We start from the raw sequence: 13,310 nt of genomic DNA on the forward strand, positions 1-13,310 counted from the left end.
CCCCGAGCCGGCCTCTAGCCCAGCACCCGGACTACGAGCGGCCCGTCACCCGGACGTCTGTGAGGTAAGCTCGGTGACACCCTCTGTGGACCATGACTTTCCTACCTTGTTTCGGAAATTGTTCCCGCCAGTGGTGAAATTGTTTCCTGTTGAAACGGGCACAACGCCTCTGCCTCCGGGCCAAGAGAGGGTCTAGACTAACAGTCCCAGAGGACTTGTGGCCTGGGCCGCTGGCCACTCGGGGAGGGGACCACGAGGTTACCCGTTCCACTTTGGAGGAGACTCCTCGTTTCCTTGGGGAAGACGGGACAGTGACGGTGGCTTATGGTGTGGCGGCACAGCTGGGGAGGAGCAGGGCCAGTGGATGGTCTCTCCTGGGGCAGGTGGGGTCTCTGGGACTCTGGCAGTGGCCCGGGCTGACCTCTGGCTGGCCTCACCCCCAGCCCAGCTGTCTGGGGGACCCCTACCCCGCAGCCTCTGTGCAGTAGGGTCAGGGTTGAGACGGCGGGGGGCGTGGTGCAGCCTCGTACTCCCTCTTGACCCTGCAGCCGCGCCCCCGTTCGGGCGTGCAGGGGTCCGAGCTGGCGGGCCATGTGCTCACATGCAGAGGGGAGAACAGGTGGTGGGAGCCCGGTCCACGAGGACAGGCAGAGGCCCTCGGACACCCTTTCCCTGGAGGTGTCCCCACTTCCTGCCATGTGCCTGAGGCCAGTGGGTAGATCTTCCTGGGGCCCAGAGCCCTCCCCCCACCCCCCACCCCCAGCCCCTGACATAAACGGCCACTTTAGGATAGGATGTGCGGGTTGATGTGATGGGTCAGGACACCCTCCCTTGGGGACTGTCTTCCGGTCCCCTCAAGGGCTGGTCCAGGCAGGACAGGGGTGAGGGGCACCCGGATCACCCAGCTGGTAGCCCGTGCCCTGCACACTCTCCTCTGTCCCCCCACCGAGGGTGGGCAGAGCCAGGGCGCCCGGGGACGAGGCTCGGTGGCTGTAACTACTGTCTGGCCAACGGCACACTGGGGTCTTGTGGGGGGCAAGCTCTGCCTCCGTCTTCCAGGCGGCGGGGTGGGTCACCAGTCCGTGCCCAGTGGCAGCAGACAAGAGCTGACCCTTCATTCTCCCCCCCCGCCCCCCCCATGCAGGTGCCCAGCAGGTAGGCAGGCCTGAAACCCCGACCCGGGGTGTTACAGCTCACTGGGGCCTCTGCCCCCCAGACCCTCGTGTACACGCCAGGTCAGCTCCCTGAGGACAAGGACGGTGTCCCCGTGCCAGCACCCAGGACCGCACAATTGACACACAGCAGGTGCTCAATAAATACTTGTTGAGGGGATACGTAGGAGGGGCCGGAGGGGAGGCATGCAGGCTGCCCGCTGTCCCCACAGCCCAGCCTCCTGCTCGGGCAGGGTCCTGCTCTGGTGGGCAGGGGGCAGGGTGAGTTGGCGAGGGGCCGCTGGGCTGCCCTGAGCCAGGAGGCTGGGCCCAGGCCCCGAGGAAGGGTGGTCCAGTGGACGGGGGGTGGGGTGGGGGGGTGGGCAGGGTCACATCCATGGGCAGCAGCATGATGGGGGCAGAGGTCAGGTCAGCCGGCCTGCAGTGAGGCTCCGGAGAAACGAGTCTTAGTGGCTAGAGCACAGGCCCCGCCTGGCCACGTCCAGGGCTGCCCCTGAGGGCGGGGGCCGGGAGGCCTGTCCTCCACCACCGGCCCCCTCTGGCTGCTGACTCTTCGGTGGCATTTCCCGTGAGTCCAGCTCCCTCGGCCTCCACGACCAGCTCTTGTTAGGGTTTATGCTTGAAGTGGGCTTCCACTGGAAAAGGACAGGCGTCCGGCTGTGTCACAGCCACGCAGGAAGTGTTGGGCTCCCTCCCCACCCCGCCCCCCTGCACTCACCTGCGTACTCCTGGGGCAGCATGGGTCTGTCCACGACCTTCCGAAAAGCCTCCATCCACGCCCGCTGCTCTGACTCCGTCTCACAGGCCAGCAGGAACCTGCGCTCCGGTGTCACGATGGTAATGCCGTGTGGCCAGTGGTGGCCCTGGGTGGACGGTGGGAGCCCGTCCAGCACCGTGTAGCCGCTCTCCCTGCTGCCGATGAAGACTTCCCCGCGAGCAAAGGCGTCCTGTGGGTCGGGGCCGGGCTGAGCCTCGGGGCCGGGCAGCCCCGGCCCCAGGGACGCGGCCCTCCCCTCCCGTATGTTCTCCCCGCCGCCCGTGGCCGGCAGCCCTCGGCCTGTCATCGTGGGAGAGGAGGCATCACCCGTGAGGGCCCAGCTGACCCGGGCCAAGGCCCGTCCTTACCAGGGGATCTTTGAAGTACATGAGCCTCCGGTCATCCATGGTGAACCAGCGCTTCCGGAAGCCTTCTGTTTGCTGTGAGAGAAACCCGGGGACTGGTCGCTTAGCCTGAGGGCAGGGCCCCCACCTGTGTCCCTTCTTCACTCGGGCCTTCTGTAGGCTTGCTGCATCCTGTTCCGTCCGCCAGATGGTGCCCCAGGACCTTTGCACTTGTACTGTCCCACCTCTGTGCCCTCCCCTCTCCTCCCCTCCCCACCAGTTCCCCTCCTCTCTGCTCTGTGCATCTTGATCCTCCCTGGGGGCTCAGCCGGGGCTCGGCCTCAGAGTCCTGTCTGGGCCATGGGGTCACTGCGTGCGGGCCTCCATGTGGCAGGGAAGGGGGCCCCAGGCGGGTGCACAGACAGGTACCAGACGGACAGGGGCAAAGGCACGAGGCAGGACCTAGCACTAGCTGGGTCGAGTGGGTAGGGCTAACCAGAGCCCCACAGTCCTGGGTCCACGGGGCCCCTGCTTACAAAGGTTCTGGGGTCAAGATGACCCGTTAGAAGCGTGCCGAGAGCACAGTGAATCTTCGCCAAGGTGTGTCGCTGACCCTTCGACCCTGCACGGCCACCCCAGCCCCTGGAGGCTGAGACACTGGCCTCCAAGGAGGCCCCGGCGGCTCAGGTCAGCCAGTCAGACTCACCTTGGGCCCGGTTTTCTCCATGTATCCTTCTTTCAGGTAGTTCCGGGAGAGCTTTGGCACCAGCTGGGGCAGAAGACAGGCTCAGGCCTGGGCCTTCCCGGTCCCCACCCCCCCCAACCCCCCCCCCGTGTGTCCCAGCCCCTCCATCCCACTCTCATGGCCGCTGAGCTGAAACACCCCAGCAGAAAGGAGCAGCGCCCATGGGGGCCCTCGGCCGGCCCCCCGGCCCAGCATCCCAGGCTCGGGCTGCGCCCCTCACCCCCTCCAACAGACACGAGCAGCCACCACTCACGTCGGCGTCGCTGGCCCCCGGGAACGCCACCTGCAGGTAATGGAAGCGGGCCGCGCGGAGCGCATTGAACCAGTCCACGATCTCCTGCGGGTCAGAGGCTGGTGTGGGCCTGGGCCGTGAGCTCTGCCCCCCAGACTGTGTGCTGGGCGAGGCCTGCTGCGGGGGCAGCCCCGAGTCGGCCCCGGGCGGGGGTGGCGACGTCTGAGCCGGCCGGCCCCTGGCCCTGAGCTGACCCTGCCCCGGGCTCTGGGCGGCTCCTTTCCTCTCCTACGGAGCTGCGGTTACAAAGCATACACGTTGCCCAGAGGGAGGCCTGTTTGTAACCCCACCCGGGGCTGCCACCCCTCTCCTCTGAGGGAAAGAGGGTTGCTCTGCGGGAGGGGAGCCCCATCACCGGGCAGGGTGGACCCCCAGCCCCTGCCTCTCCTGGCTGCCACGCCCCGCTCTGGGCCCCCACCCACCCGATGCTGGAATCTGCCCCGACCTCGGACGAGCCCCAACAGCTCCTGCCCCTGCCAGCACTTGGTACCCATCAGGCCGCCTCTCCCTGACCGCTGGGCAGCCCACTCCTGCCGACGGGTCACCCTGCGCCCGCCTTGGCCACAGCCACCCCCCTCCCTCCTCTGCCATGCCTGCCTGCTGCAGATCCCACACCCTCTAACCATCCCTGCCCCTGGGGCCGGCTCGTGTCCCCTTCTGTCCCCCACCCTCCTACACAGGACGTCCAATCCAGGCCGTGACCTCCACCTGGGCCCTGCCCACAACCCCGTTCACCCTTCCAGTGACCACTGGGCTCTCCATTTCCTCACCAGCCCCGGAGACCAGAAGACACCGTCTCCTGCCTGCTCCCCGGCACTGGCCTCCCACCTCACGTCAGGCCTCCCTCGGATCATTGAAACCACACAGCTGGGTGAGTCATTGGCAGTTCGGTGACACTTTCCCAGCAAACCACCGTGAAAGTCCAGAGCGTGGCCGCAGGCCCTGCGGGGTCGGCCCAGCCCGCGCCCTTCCTCTCCTGCCAATCTCAGCCTTGTCAGCTTACCCAGCGTGTCCTGTTTCCTCTGGCCCCAGGGACGTTGCACGTGCCATCCCAGTGTCTGTCCTCACCCTTGGGATGTGGGTCCCCTCCCCCGCAGTCGGTCACTGTTTCCGGTTCTCCGTGCACGTGGGATCTTAGCCACTTGTCTCTCCTGACAAATTGTGCACCTGCTCACTGAGGGCAGAGCCACGTCAGACAGTCTTCCTCGTGTCCAGGCCTAGGGCCTGGCCCCAGCAGGTGCGCACAGCCCTCTCGGGGAAGGCACCACCGCAGACGCGTGCTGCACGTACAGGAAGGCCCTGGTCTCAGCCTCCTGAGGAGAGAGGGGGTGGAAGCTTCTGGGCGAAGCTGAAGACTGGCTCGCATGCCTTGAGCCGCGTCCCTCCTACAGCCTGTTAATAGCACGTAACCTTGTGTGCAGTCTTCCAAAACCAGATGAGGAAGTAGAAAACTTGAACGTGCCCGCGACTAGTAACGCAGCGGAATCAGTAATCAGAGACCTCAAACGCACAAAATGACAGGACCGGACGGCTTCACCAGTGACTTCTACCGGATGTTTAAAGAAGAGTTAATACCGGTTCTCAAATGACTGCAAGGATAGAAGTAAAGCTTCCAGATTGTTCTGTGAGGCCAGCGTTACCCAGATAGCAAACCAAACACAGTTAGCCAATATCAGGCCAAGAGCTCTGAGAAACAGATACGGAGATCCTCAACCAAGTACCAGCAAATCGAATCCAGTGATCATTGACCTTGATCAAGTGGGTTCATTCCAGGGATGCCAGCGTGACTCAGCAGTCACAAACCAACACGGTTTGTCACGTCAACAAAACAAAGGAGAAAAACCGCATGATCGTTTCACCAGATGCAGAAAAAGCAAAGGAACGCTTTTGACAAAGTACAGTCTGTTCACGATAGAAACGAAGGGTTAGAGGGGACGTGTGTCAACGTGATAAAGGCCTTGTTACGCGACAGACCTGCAGCTGCTCCTCTGAGCTCAGACAGTAACTCGAAGCTGCACGGAGAAACAAAGGTCTCGGGAAAGGGAAGTAGTGGGGCAGTTGCAAAAGCTAGTGTTACTGTAACGACAGGCTGTGACTATACGTTGTGTTCTTCACGTGACTTAAGACGAAGACTTTGAAAGAAACAAATAGTAATTAAAAGCTACTCTTAACTGTAACTGGTTTGTAATTACATATCTTGTTTTATATGTACGTTAGGAGATAAAGCATTTATTAAATTTTTTTTTTTTTCAACGTTTTATTTATTTTTGGGACAGAGAGAGAGACAGAGCATGAACGGGGGAGGGGCAGAGAGAGGGAGACACAGAATCGGAAACAGGCTCCAGGCTCTGAGCCATCAGCCCAGAGCCTGACGCGGGGCTCGAACTCACGGACCGCGAGATCGTGACGTGGCTGAAGTCGGACGCTTAACCGACTGCGCCACCCAGGCACCCCTGGAGATAAAGCATTTAAAAGGATGATTATTCATGCCTCAGGGCACACGGTGTACCAAGAGGTAAGACCGTGGCATCTACAACCACGGGGTGTGGTCCAGGCCGAGTGAGGGAGCAGTTTCTGCGCGTTCCTGAAGCTCAGCTACTATTAATTGGATCCAGGAGGTTATAAATTTCGGATGTTAGATGGAATCCCCATGGCAACCACAAAGAGCCACAGAACATACACAAAAGGGAACCGGGAGGGACTTTCAACACTCGACTACAGAAGCTCAACACGAGAGAGGACGGGGACGCGGGAAGTGAGGGACAGCAAAGCCGTAGGCCACACACAGCGGGACGAGCGCGAGCCAGACGGCAGGCCGTCCTTATCCACGTCCACGGGAAAGGTGAACGCGGGAAGCTCTGGGATCCACAGACAGGGAACGGCGGGCTGGATGACAGCACGTGGTCCTGCCACGTGCCGTCTGCGGGAGGCTCAGCCGAGGTCGAGACACAACAGGGTGGCGGTCAAAGGCGGGAAAGGAGATTCGTGCACACAGCCGCCAGGAGGCTGGAGCGTCTCGCGGACACCAGACAAACAGACTCGAAGTCAGAGCAAGGTCCCAAGGGACAAAGAAGGACGTTACACGTTAGCAAGTCCTCGGTGCGGCCAGAAGACGTGACACACACTCACGCCTCGTGCCGCACCGTCACGACCTACGAAGCAAAACCCGGCGGAGGTGAAGGGAGAAACAGCCTCGAACAGCACACGGGGGGCTCGATACCGCGCTCGCGGTAACGGACGGCAAAGTCCGACACGGGAAACGAGGACTTCACACAAACGACCAGATCCAACCACACGCGCCGGCCGACCGGGACGCGTTCTGGCCTGGTGCCCACGGGACGCGGCACGGGACCGACCCCACGTGGGGCCGCCTGTCGGTCTCCTACGAGGTGTCCTCTCTGGCCGCGACAGGGCGGATGCAGTTAGAAGTCAACACAAGGAAAAGTGGAACGTTCGCGACCTCGTGGAAGCAACACACTTTTACGAAACGACCAGTGGACCGAAGAAGAAGCCGCAAGGGAGGTGAGCAGACACTTCGAGACGGGGGAAGACCAAACACCACAAAACACGGGATGCAGCCAGGCGTGCCAAAGGCGGGTCTGGCGCCGCAAACGCCGCCGTTAAAGCACAAGGAAGGGGTCCGGTCCGCGACCTAACGGACAACGGAAGGAAGCCGACAGAGAAGAACAAACCAGACCCAAGGCCGGCACGAGGGAGGGGAGACTGGAGCGAGCTTGATGACGGAGGGAGTAGAAACGCAGGAGAGAAAGTCAACGAAACCGACAAGAGCCGGCTCTTCGACAAGAACGGCAGTTGGCGAGCCTTGAGCCGGACGGACTAAGAAACACACTCGGGCCACTAAAATCAGACTCAAAAGCGGGGACACTGCCACCAGAAATCAAAGGGTCCGGGAGACAGCGCTGTGAGCAAGGTCGCCGACGACGGGGGAACCAAGATGAAGTGGATAAATCCCTGGAAGCGGAAAGGCCGCCAAGACGAACCCGTGAAGAAATGCACGGTGGGCACGGGCCGGTAAACGAGTCAGGAGCCCCCCTCGGGAATCAACACTTCCCAGCAAAGGGGCGCCTGGGCAGCTCAGTATGTTAAGCGTCTGACCTGATTTTGGCTCCAGTCATGATCCCACAGTTTGTTAGATCAAGCCCCGCATCGGGCTCTGAGCGGAGTATGGAGCCTGCTTGGGATTCTTTCTCTCTCCCTCTCTCTCTCTGCCCCTCCCCTGTTCACTCACTCTGTCTCTCTATCAAAGTAAATAAACATTTTTAAAAGTTTCCAACAAAGAAAAACCCTGGTCCTGATGGCCTCACTGATGTTCCTCCAAACATTTCAAGGATGACCCACACCAGTCCTTCTCAAACGTCTCCAAAAAAATTGGAGAGGAGGGAACACTTCCTAACTCCTAGGCGGCCAGTGCAACCCTGATGACCAAAGCCAGACAAAACTAGAAGATGACCACAGACCAATATCCCATGTGAACACTGACGCAAAAACCCTCCACCACATACTAGCAAACAATTCAGCATATTGAAGGGTTATACGTCACGACCGAGTGGGATTTATTCCTGAAATGCAAGGAATTTTCAACAAATCAATGAATGTAATACATTGTACTAACAGAGTAAAGGAAGAGTAAACCACATCACCACCTCAGTTGGTGGATAAAATGCATCTGCCAGAACTCGTACAGAATCTCTGGGAACCTGAGTCCCAACAGTTCTAAAAAACAAACATGGAAGAGTCACACTTCTAATTTCAGCATTTATCGCAAAGCCACAGCAATCCCAATTACCTGGCACACAGACCAACGGGACGGAACCGAGAGCCCAGGGAGCAGTTACGTTATTTTTTGAGAAAGGGCGCCACCACCGTCCGACGGGGGAAAGGACCGTCTTTTCAACCAAGTGTTGGGAAAAGTGGACGTCCTCATGAAGAATGAAGTTGGACCCTTATCTCACACCACACACAAAAATGAACTCCAAGCGGATCAAGGACAAGGTAAGACCGGTCACTACAAACCTTAGGAGAAAACACAGGGCAGGAGCTTCGTGGCGTCGGACACGGCCGTGATCGTGCTGACGTGACCCCAAAGGCACAGGCAGCAAGAGACAAGTTGGGCTTTTTGCAAATTGTGAACTTGGGTCCTTCAAATGACACCATCCACAGAGTAACAGGGACCCACAGGTGGGAGAATGTTTTCAGATCACCTATCTGATAAGGGCGTCACATCCAGAACATACAGAAAATCTACATCTCGGCAACAGACCACCCACCTCAGTCCAAAACGGGCAAAATGGGAACCGAGTACACATTCCTCCGGACACAGCGTGCAGGTGCCCCTCCCCCCGAGCAGCGTCACGCATCATCAGGGAGACGCGGGTCAAAACCTCTGTGATCCGGCCCCTCACACGTCACAATGGCCAGAATCAGAAACCAGAAGCCGGTGCTGGCGAGGATGCAGAGAAACGAGCCGCGTGCCCTGCTTATGGCGATGCCAAGTGGTGCCGCTGCCATGGAAACCAGTGTGGTGGTTCCTCAAAGAACGAAACGGTGACCCCGCGATCCCACAATTCCCCTCCCGGCTGTATAATCACAAACACTGGACGCGGGGTCTCGGGTGTCAGTACCTCGACGTTCACGGCAATAGCGTTCATGGCCACCGGCAGGTGCCACCCAAGGGTCTGTCGGAGGAGGAGGGGATAAACCACAGGTGGTCCATCTGCACGACCCCTCGGCCTCGGGAAGGAAGGAAGGACGGACACCCGCTACCGTGTGGACAGCCCCGAGGCGGTGGTGCTGAGTGACTCGAGCAGACGCAGGAGAACCCGACACCAGGATCCACTCACACGAGTTCCTGGAGTGGTCAGACTCACAGAGCAGACGGCGGGGCAGGGGGGCCGGGTCAGGGTCACCGTGGGGAGATGGGACGTTCTGGAGGCAGATGGGGGGGGGCCGGCTTCACAACAACGAATGTACCTAATGCCCCAGAAGCAAATGCTGAAACATTGTGAGAATGTGCATTTTAACGCAATAAAAGGAGAAAAGGTTGTTGCCAGGTGGTTGCCAGGTGCTTGTGTCTGAAGCCTCACAGACACGTTTTGCCCTTGAAACCACGGGCACGTGGTCTGGAGCCAAACGTGGCACAAAATCCAAAGAACAATGACGAGAATCCCCCAGTGGCCCAAAGGACAGACCCCGAGGTGTTTGCAGGGAGCTCCCTCCACCCTCACGCTGCAGAGGTGCGGGGTGGGAGGCAGGGGGGACGGCCGCGGAGCAAGGCGCTGCGCACACGGCCCCAGACCGTGGCCCTCTTCCACGTGGGCCCCTCCGGGTCCCATCCCCCCCGAGGGCCCAGCTGGCTCCGCGCTCACCGTGGGGGCGGGGCTCTCCGGAGACGAGGGCAGCCCGGCACCCACCTTCCCGTCCTCGTGGTAGACAAAGATGTTGCGGGTGCTGTTGTCCTTCAGGTAGGTGATCTGCAGGCCATGGGGGTGGCCGATCTTGGCCGGCTGGAAGGTGGCGTTCAGATGTTCGATCTTCATGACGGCCTTGGGCTCCTTGGCCTGGAAGCAAGGCCGTGCCTTAGCTCCGGGTGGGCGGGGGAGCGGGCAGTGCGGTCCTGTGGGCGCTGGCTGTGCTCTGTGGCTTTGGGCAAGGTGCTTACCCTCTCTGGACCTGGTTTCCCTGACCCGTAAGCCAACGGCAACCGGCGCTCGGCACCTAGGTGGACCCTCCTCTGCCCCTTTGGCACTGAGCGCCTCTGTCCCGTGTGCCCCCTGCCCAAGGCCGGGCACGGTCCCCCACACCGCTCCCGTCCCGCCAGCCTGGCTTTCGTCTCTGCCTGGGGGGCCGGCAACCGTACCCTCGGCTCTTTGTGTCACGGGGCCACGTTCTGATCTGGAACTGGTCTGGGTGGGGGCAGGGCTCGACCTGCTCCTCCCCTGCTCGCTGCCCGGGCGTGCCCAGCAGGGAAGGGCTCGCTGGTTCTGTTCCTGGCATTGCCAACCCAGGCCTGGCCCCAGGGAAGACTGAGGTGGACGGGGGCGGGGGGAGGGGGGCGGGCATCCCCATCCCCACGGGAGGGGCAGTGTGGCTTCCGGGAACTGCGTGCGGGCAGCTGGGGACCAGGTGCAGCCACGATAGACCCTGGGCCCAGCTCACATCGTTTCTGTTGAAATACTTCAGGGACCCCTCTCGCTCAGTCAGCACAAACTTCCGGCTTAGAAACTGCCCGTTGTCCCGGCCTCGCTTCCAGAGGGAGCCTTCTCGGTATCCTGGGGGGAGAGAGGGCAAGGGTCAGAGGGTCAGAGTGGACCACAGCCAAGGCCGTCGTCCTGACCCGCACAGACATGGTCCCGCCGCTCGCCAGGAGACCCGTCAGCCTCTGGGCCGGGAAGCTGGGTGCGCGCGGGCCAGATGGGCCCACGGTGCAGGGGCCCGAGACCACCCCTCCCCAGCACGCTGCCCGCTGCTGCCTCCCGTTTGGGCCATTTTTCCTTTTTCTTCCTGGAAGCATAATAAACACACATGGAAGGGGTGCGGTGCGGCCCCGTGCGCAGGCCCACGGGCCCCTGTGGATACGCCTGTGGGGCCGCCCGCGCCGGGCAGCCCCGAGGTACCCACCGCGGAGTCCTCAGGACCGCAGGCGTGAGGGGGTTCTGGGGATGGGTGAGCGTCCTGCATTGCCCAGAGGGCCCGAGGTCATCACGAGGGTCCTTGCACGCGGGCGACCACAGAGATGCCGGAGCGGACCTGCCCTGGCCTTCTTTCCGGCCCCCGGACCCAGGCTGCGGCCCTCCCCTCCGGATCCGCGGGACCGCCAGTCTGTGTCGTCCTGAGCCACGCGAGTTTGGGCCGGCCGCTGCGGCAGCTTTTGGAAGGGAACGCTGCCCCCTCACATGCACGCTCCTGCCCCCAGACGCCCCCTTCTCATTCGTTCCTGCCTCACTCCCGTTGACCTCGCCTGTTCCAAGACCCGAAGACCTGGTCCGGCGCCCGGCTGTGCCGTCCCCCGACAGCGCGCGTGCGGACCGTGTGTGGCTCCTTCCTTTTGGCTGGGTGGGGCCCACCCGGTGCGACCGCGGCTCCGGGCGCCTGCCGGACGTCCTTGGGCGCCTTCCATGGCGGGGCTGCCGGCCGCGGTCAGGGCTTGTGGGTTCCGGGACGAATCGCCCCACGGTTCCACCTGTTCTGCCCCGGGTGCGGGGGGCTCCCTGGGGCTCACGTCCAGCCGCCCACCTGGGCCTTCAGCCCCGTGCGGGGCCGTCTGAGGCTGGTCCAGGACGGGAGGAGGAGGCGGCCGGGCCCGGGGCCGCTCGTGCCGGCCACTCGCCCCGCTCAGCACTCCCCGGAGCCCGGAGCCCGACAGCCCTGGCCGCCTTGGGTTTCGGATGCCACCTCCAGGCCCTGACCCCACCGCGCCTCCCCTCTGCGGCCCTGGCAGCCCCCTCCCGGACACCACGGAGACCGGGGCTATTTTCTCTGCTCTAGAGACACGTGGCCATAAAAAGGCGGCAGCCTGGCGTCGGGGAGGGGGCAGCTGGTGCCGCTCGTCTGTCCCGGGACTGAGTGCCAAACGGGGCCTCTCCCCTCCCCTCCCCCCACCCCTCCCCGACTCGGAGGCTCCTGCCTAGGGCACCAGCAGGCACCTCCCCACCACCATGTCCCCAGGCCCACACAGGGCCCTACCTTGAATGTCTGTTGACTAAACGAACACCCACCCAGGGCAAAGCCGCAAATGCACTTGCCTCCCCGGGTCTTTGAGAGCAAGCGTCCACACCGGGAAGCGCAGAACACAGGTTCTGCCCGGCAGGTGGGGCCCCCACACCTGCAAGGACGGTCCCCACCAGCATCTCCGGCTGCGCCCCCGACACACACGGCCCCATTCGGTCCCCAGAAAGCCCTCCGCGCTGTTATCCTCGTGCAGGAGGGGAAACTGAGGCCCAGAGGTATGGAGCGCTGGCTGACCTTCGGCTCGGGGCTGTGGCTCCCGGCGCAGCAGGACCCCCGCGGCCCGGCTCGCCCGCCCGCCTTGCCCGCCGGGCCCAGCAGGTGGCAGCAGCGCCCGCGACCCACACTCCCGCAGGCCCAGGCCCTGCTGGAAGGAGGGGGGGGGGGGCAAGCACGGGCCCCAAACCGCTCTGGCTCCCGGGCCACGTGGGTCCCGACGGCCAGCCGCCAGGAGGCCTAATTCCAGCAGCGGCAGTATTTTCGGACGGGCGCTGGCCGGGGTCCCCGACTGGCCCCAGCGGCAGGACGCCTTGGCCCGGAGCCCGAAGCCAGCGGCCGGCCGTGCTCACACCCGGCCCTGCCGTGGGGTAGGCCTGCCCAGCCCTGGCCAGGGAAGGACACCCGCCCCCCACACCCGGGGCCACACCCCGGGGTTCTAGCCCCCTGCAGACTCCGGGGCTCCGGGGCTCCTGGCCATCGTGTCGCACGCCTACACAGCCTGGGGTGTCTCGATGCCCCACCCTTCCCCACACCCCTGCCAGAGGGGTCTCTCCAGGCGGCACGGGGCCCAGGGTGCCCTGCGGACGCGCACCCCCGGGGCTGGGCTGAGCGGGGAGACTGTTTACTCCCAAGGGCTGACCAGCCCCGGGGCAGAGGCCAGATGGTTCACTCAGCATTTACTAAGCGCCTACTGTGTGCCGGGCCCCACCACCCCCTGGGAAGCCAGACTGGCCAGCCCACCTCCCGGCCCCACTCGCTGCCTCTCCCCAGAAGCCCCGCGTGGAGCGCCAGGAGGACGTGCGGGGAGAAGGTGCCAGGCCCCCAGGGGACAGCGCTGCTCACCCCCCGGGGCGGCCCGAGCAAACCAGAGGAACGGACCGTCCCCGGGGCGGGCCAGCACCCGGGCTGGACGTGCGGGGAGAAGGTGCTGGGCCCCGCCTCGGCCGCAGGGGCTGCAGAGCCGCTCGTTGACGCGGACGGGGAACCGCCACGCGCTTCTCACACGACGCAGAGAGAACGGAAACCACATTCCCGT

General features: G+C 63.0%; 1 protein-coding gene across 2 annotated transcripts in view; it reads right to left on the bottom strand.

The window, feature by feature from the left end:
• Nucleotides 1-1,306: 1,306 nt before the first annotated feature.
• ADAP1 (ArfGAP with dual PH domains 1) overlaps nucleotides 1,307-13,310 on the bottom strand; it is a 51,722-nt gene continuing 39,718 nt past the window's right edge. For both annotated transcript variants that reach the window (XM_045460705.1, XM_045460706.1), the window contains exons 5-11: nucleotides 10,487-10,599; nucleotides 9,742-9,888; nucleotides 3,272-3,355; nucleotides 2,980-3,042; nucleotides 2,298-2,369; nucleotides 1,891-2,119; nucleotides 1,307-1,807 (exon numbers count right to left, since the gene is read on the bottom strand). In XM_045460705.1, the coding sequence (XP_045316661.1) occupies nucleotides 1,779-1,807; nucleotides 1,891-2,119; nucleotides 2,298-2,369; nucleotides 2,980-3,042; nucleotides 3,272-3,355; nucleotides 9,742-9,888; nucleotides 10,487-10,599 (737 nt within the window). In that variant the 3' untranslated portion in view covers nucleotides 1,307-1,778. The remainder of the gene's footprint in view (nucleotides 1,808-1,890; nucleotides 2,120-2,297; nucleotides 2,370-2,979; nucleotides 3,043-3,271; nucleotides 3,356-9,741; nucleotides 9,889-10,486; nucleotides 10,600-13,310) is intronic.

The sequence above is a fragment of the Leopardus geoffroyi genome, chromosome E3 (assembly GCF_018350155.1).
Source record: "Leopardus geoffroyi isolate Oge1 chromosome E3, O.geoffroyi_Oge1_pat1.0, whole genome shotgun sequence".
In the NCBI taxonomy this organism is placed as follows: domain Eukaryota; kingdom Metazoa; phylum Chordata; class Mammalia; order Carnivora; family Felidae; genus Leopardus; species Leopardus geoffroyi.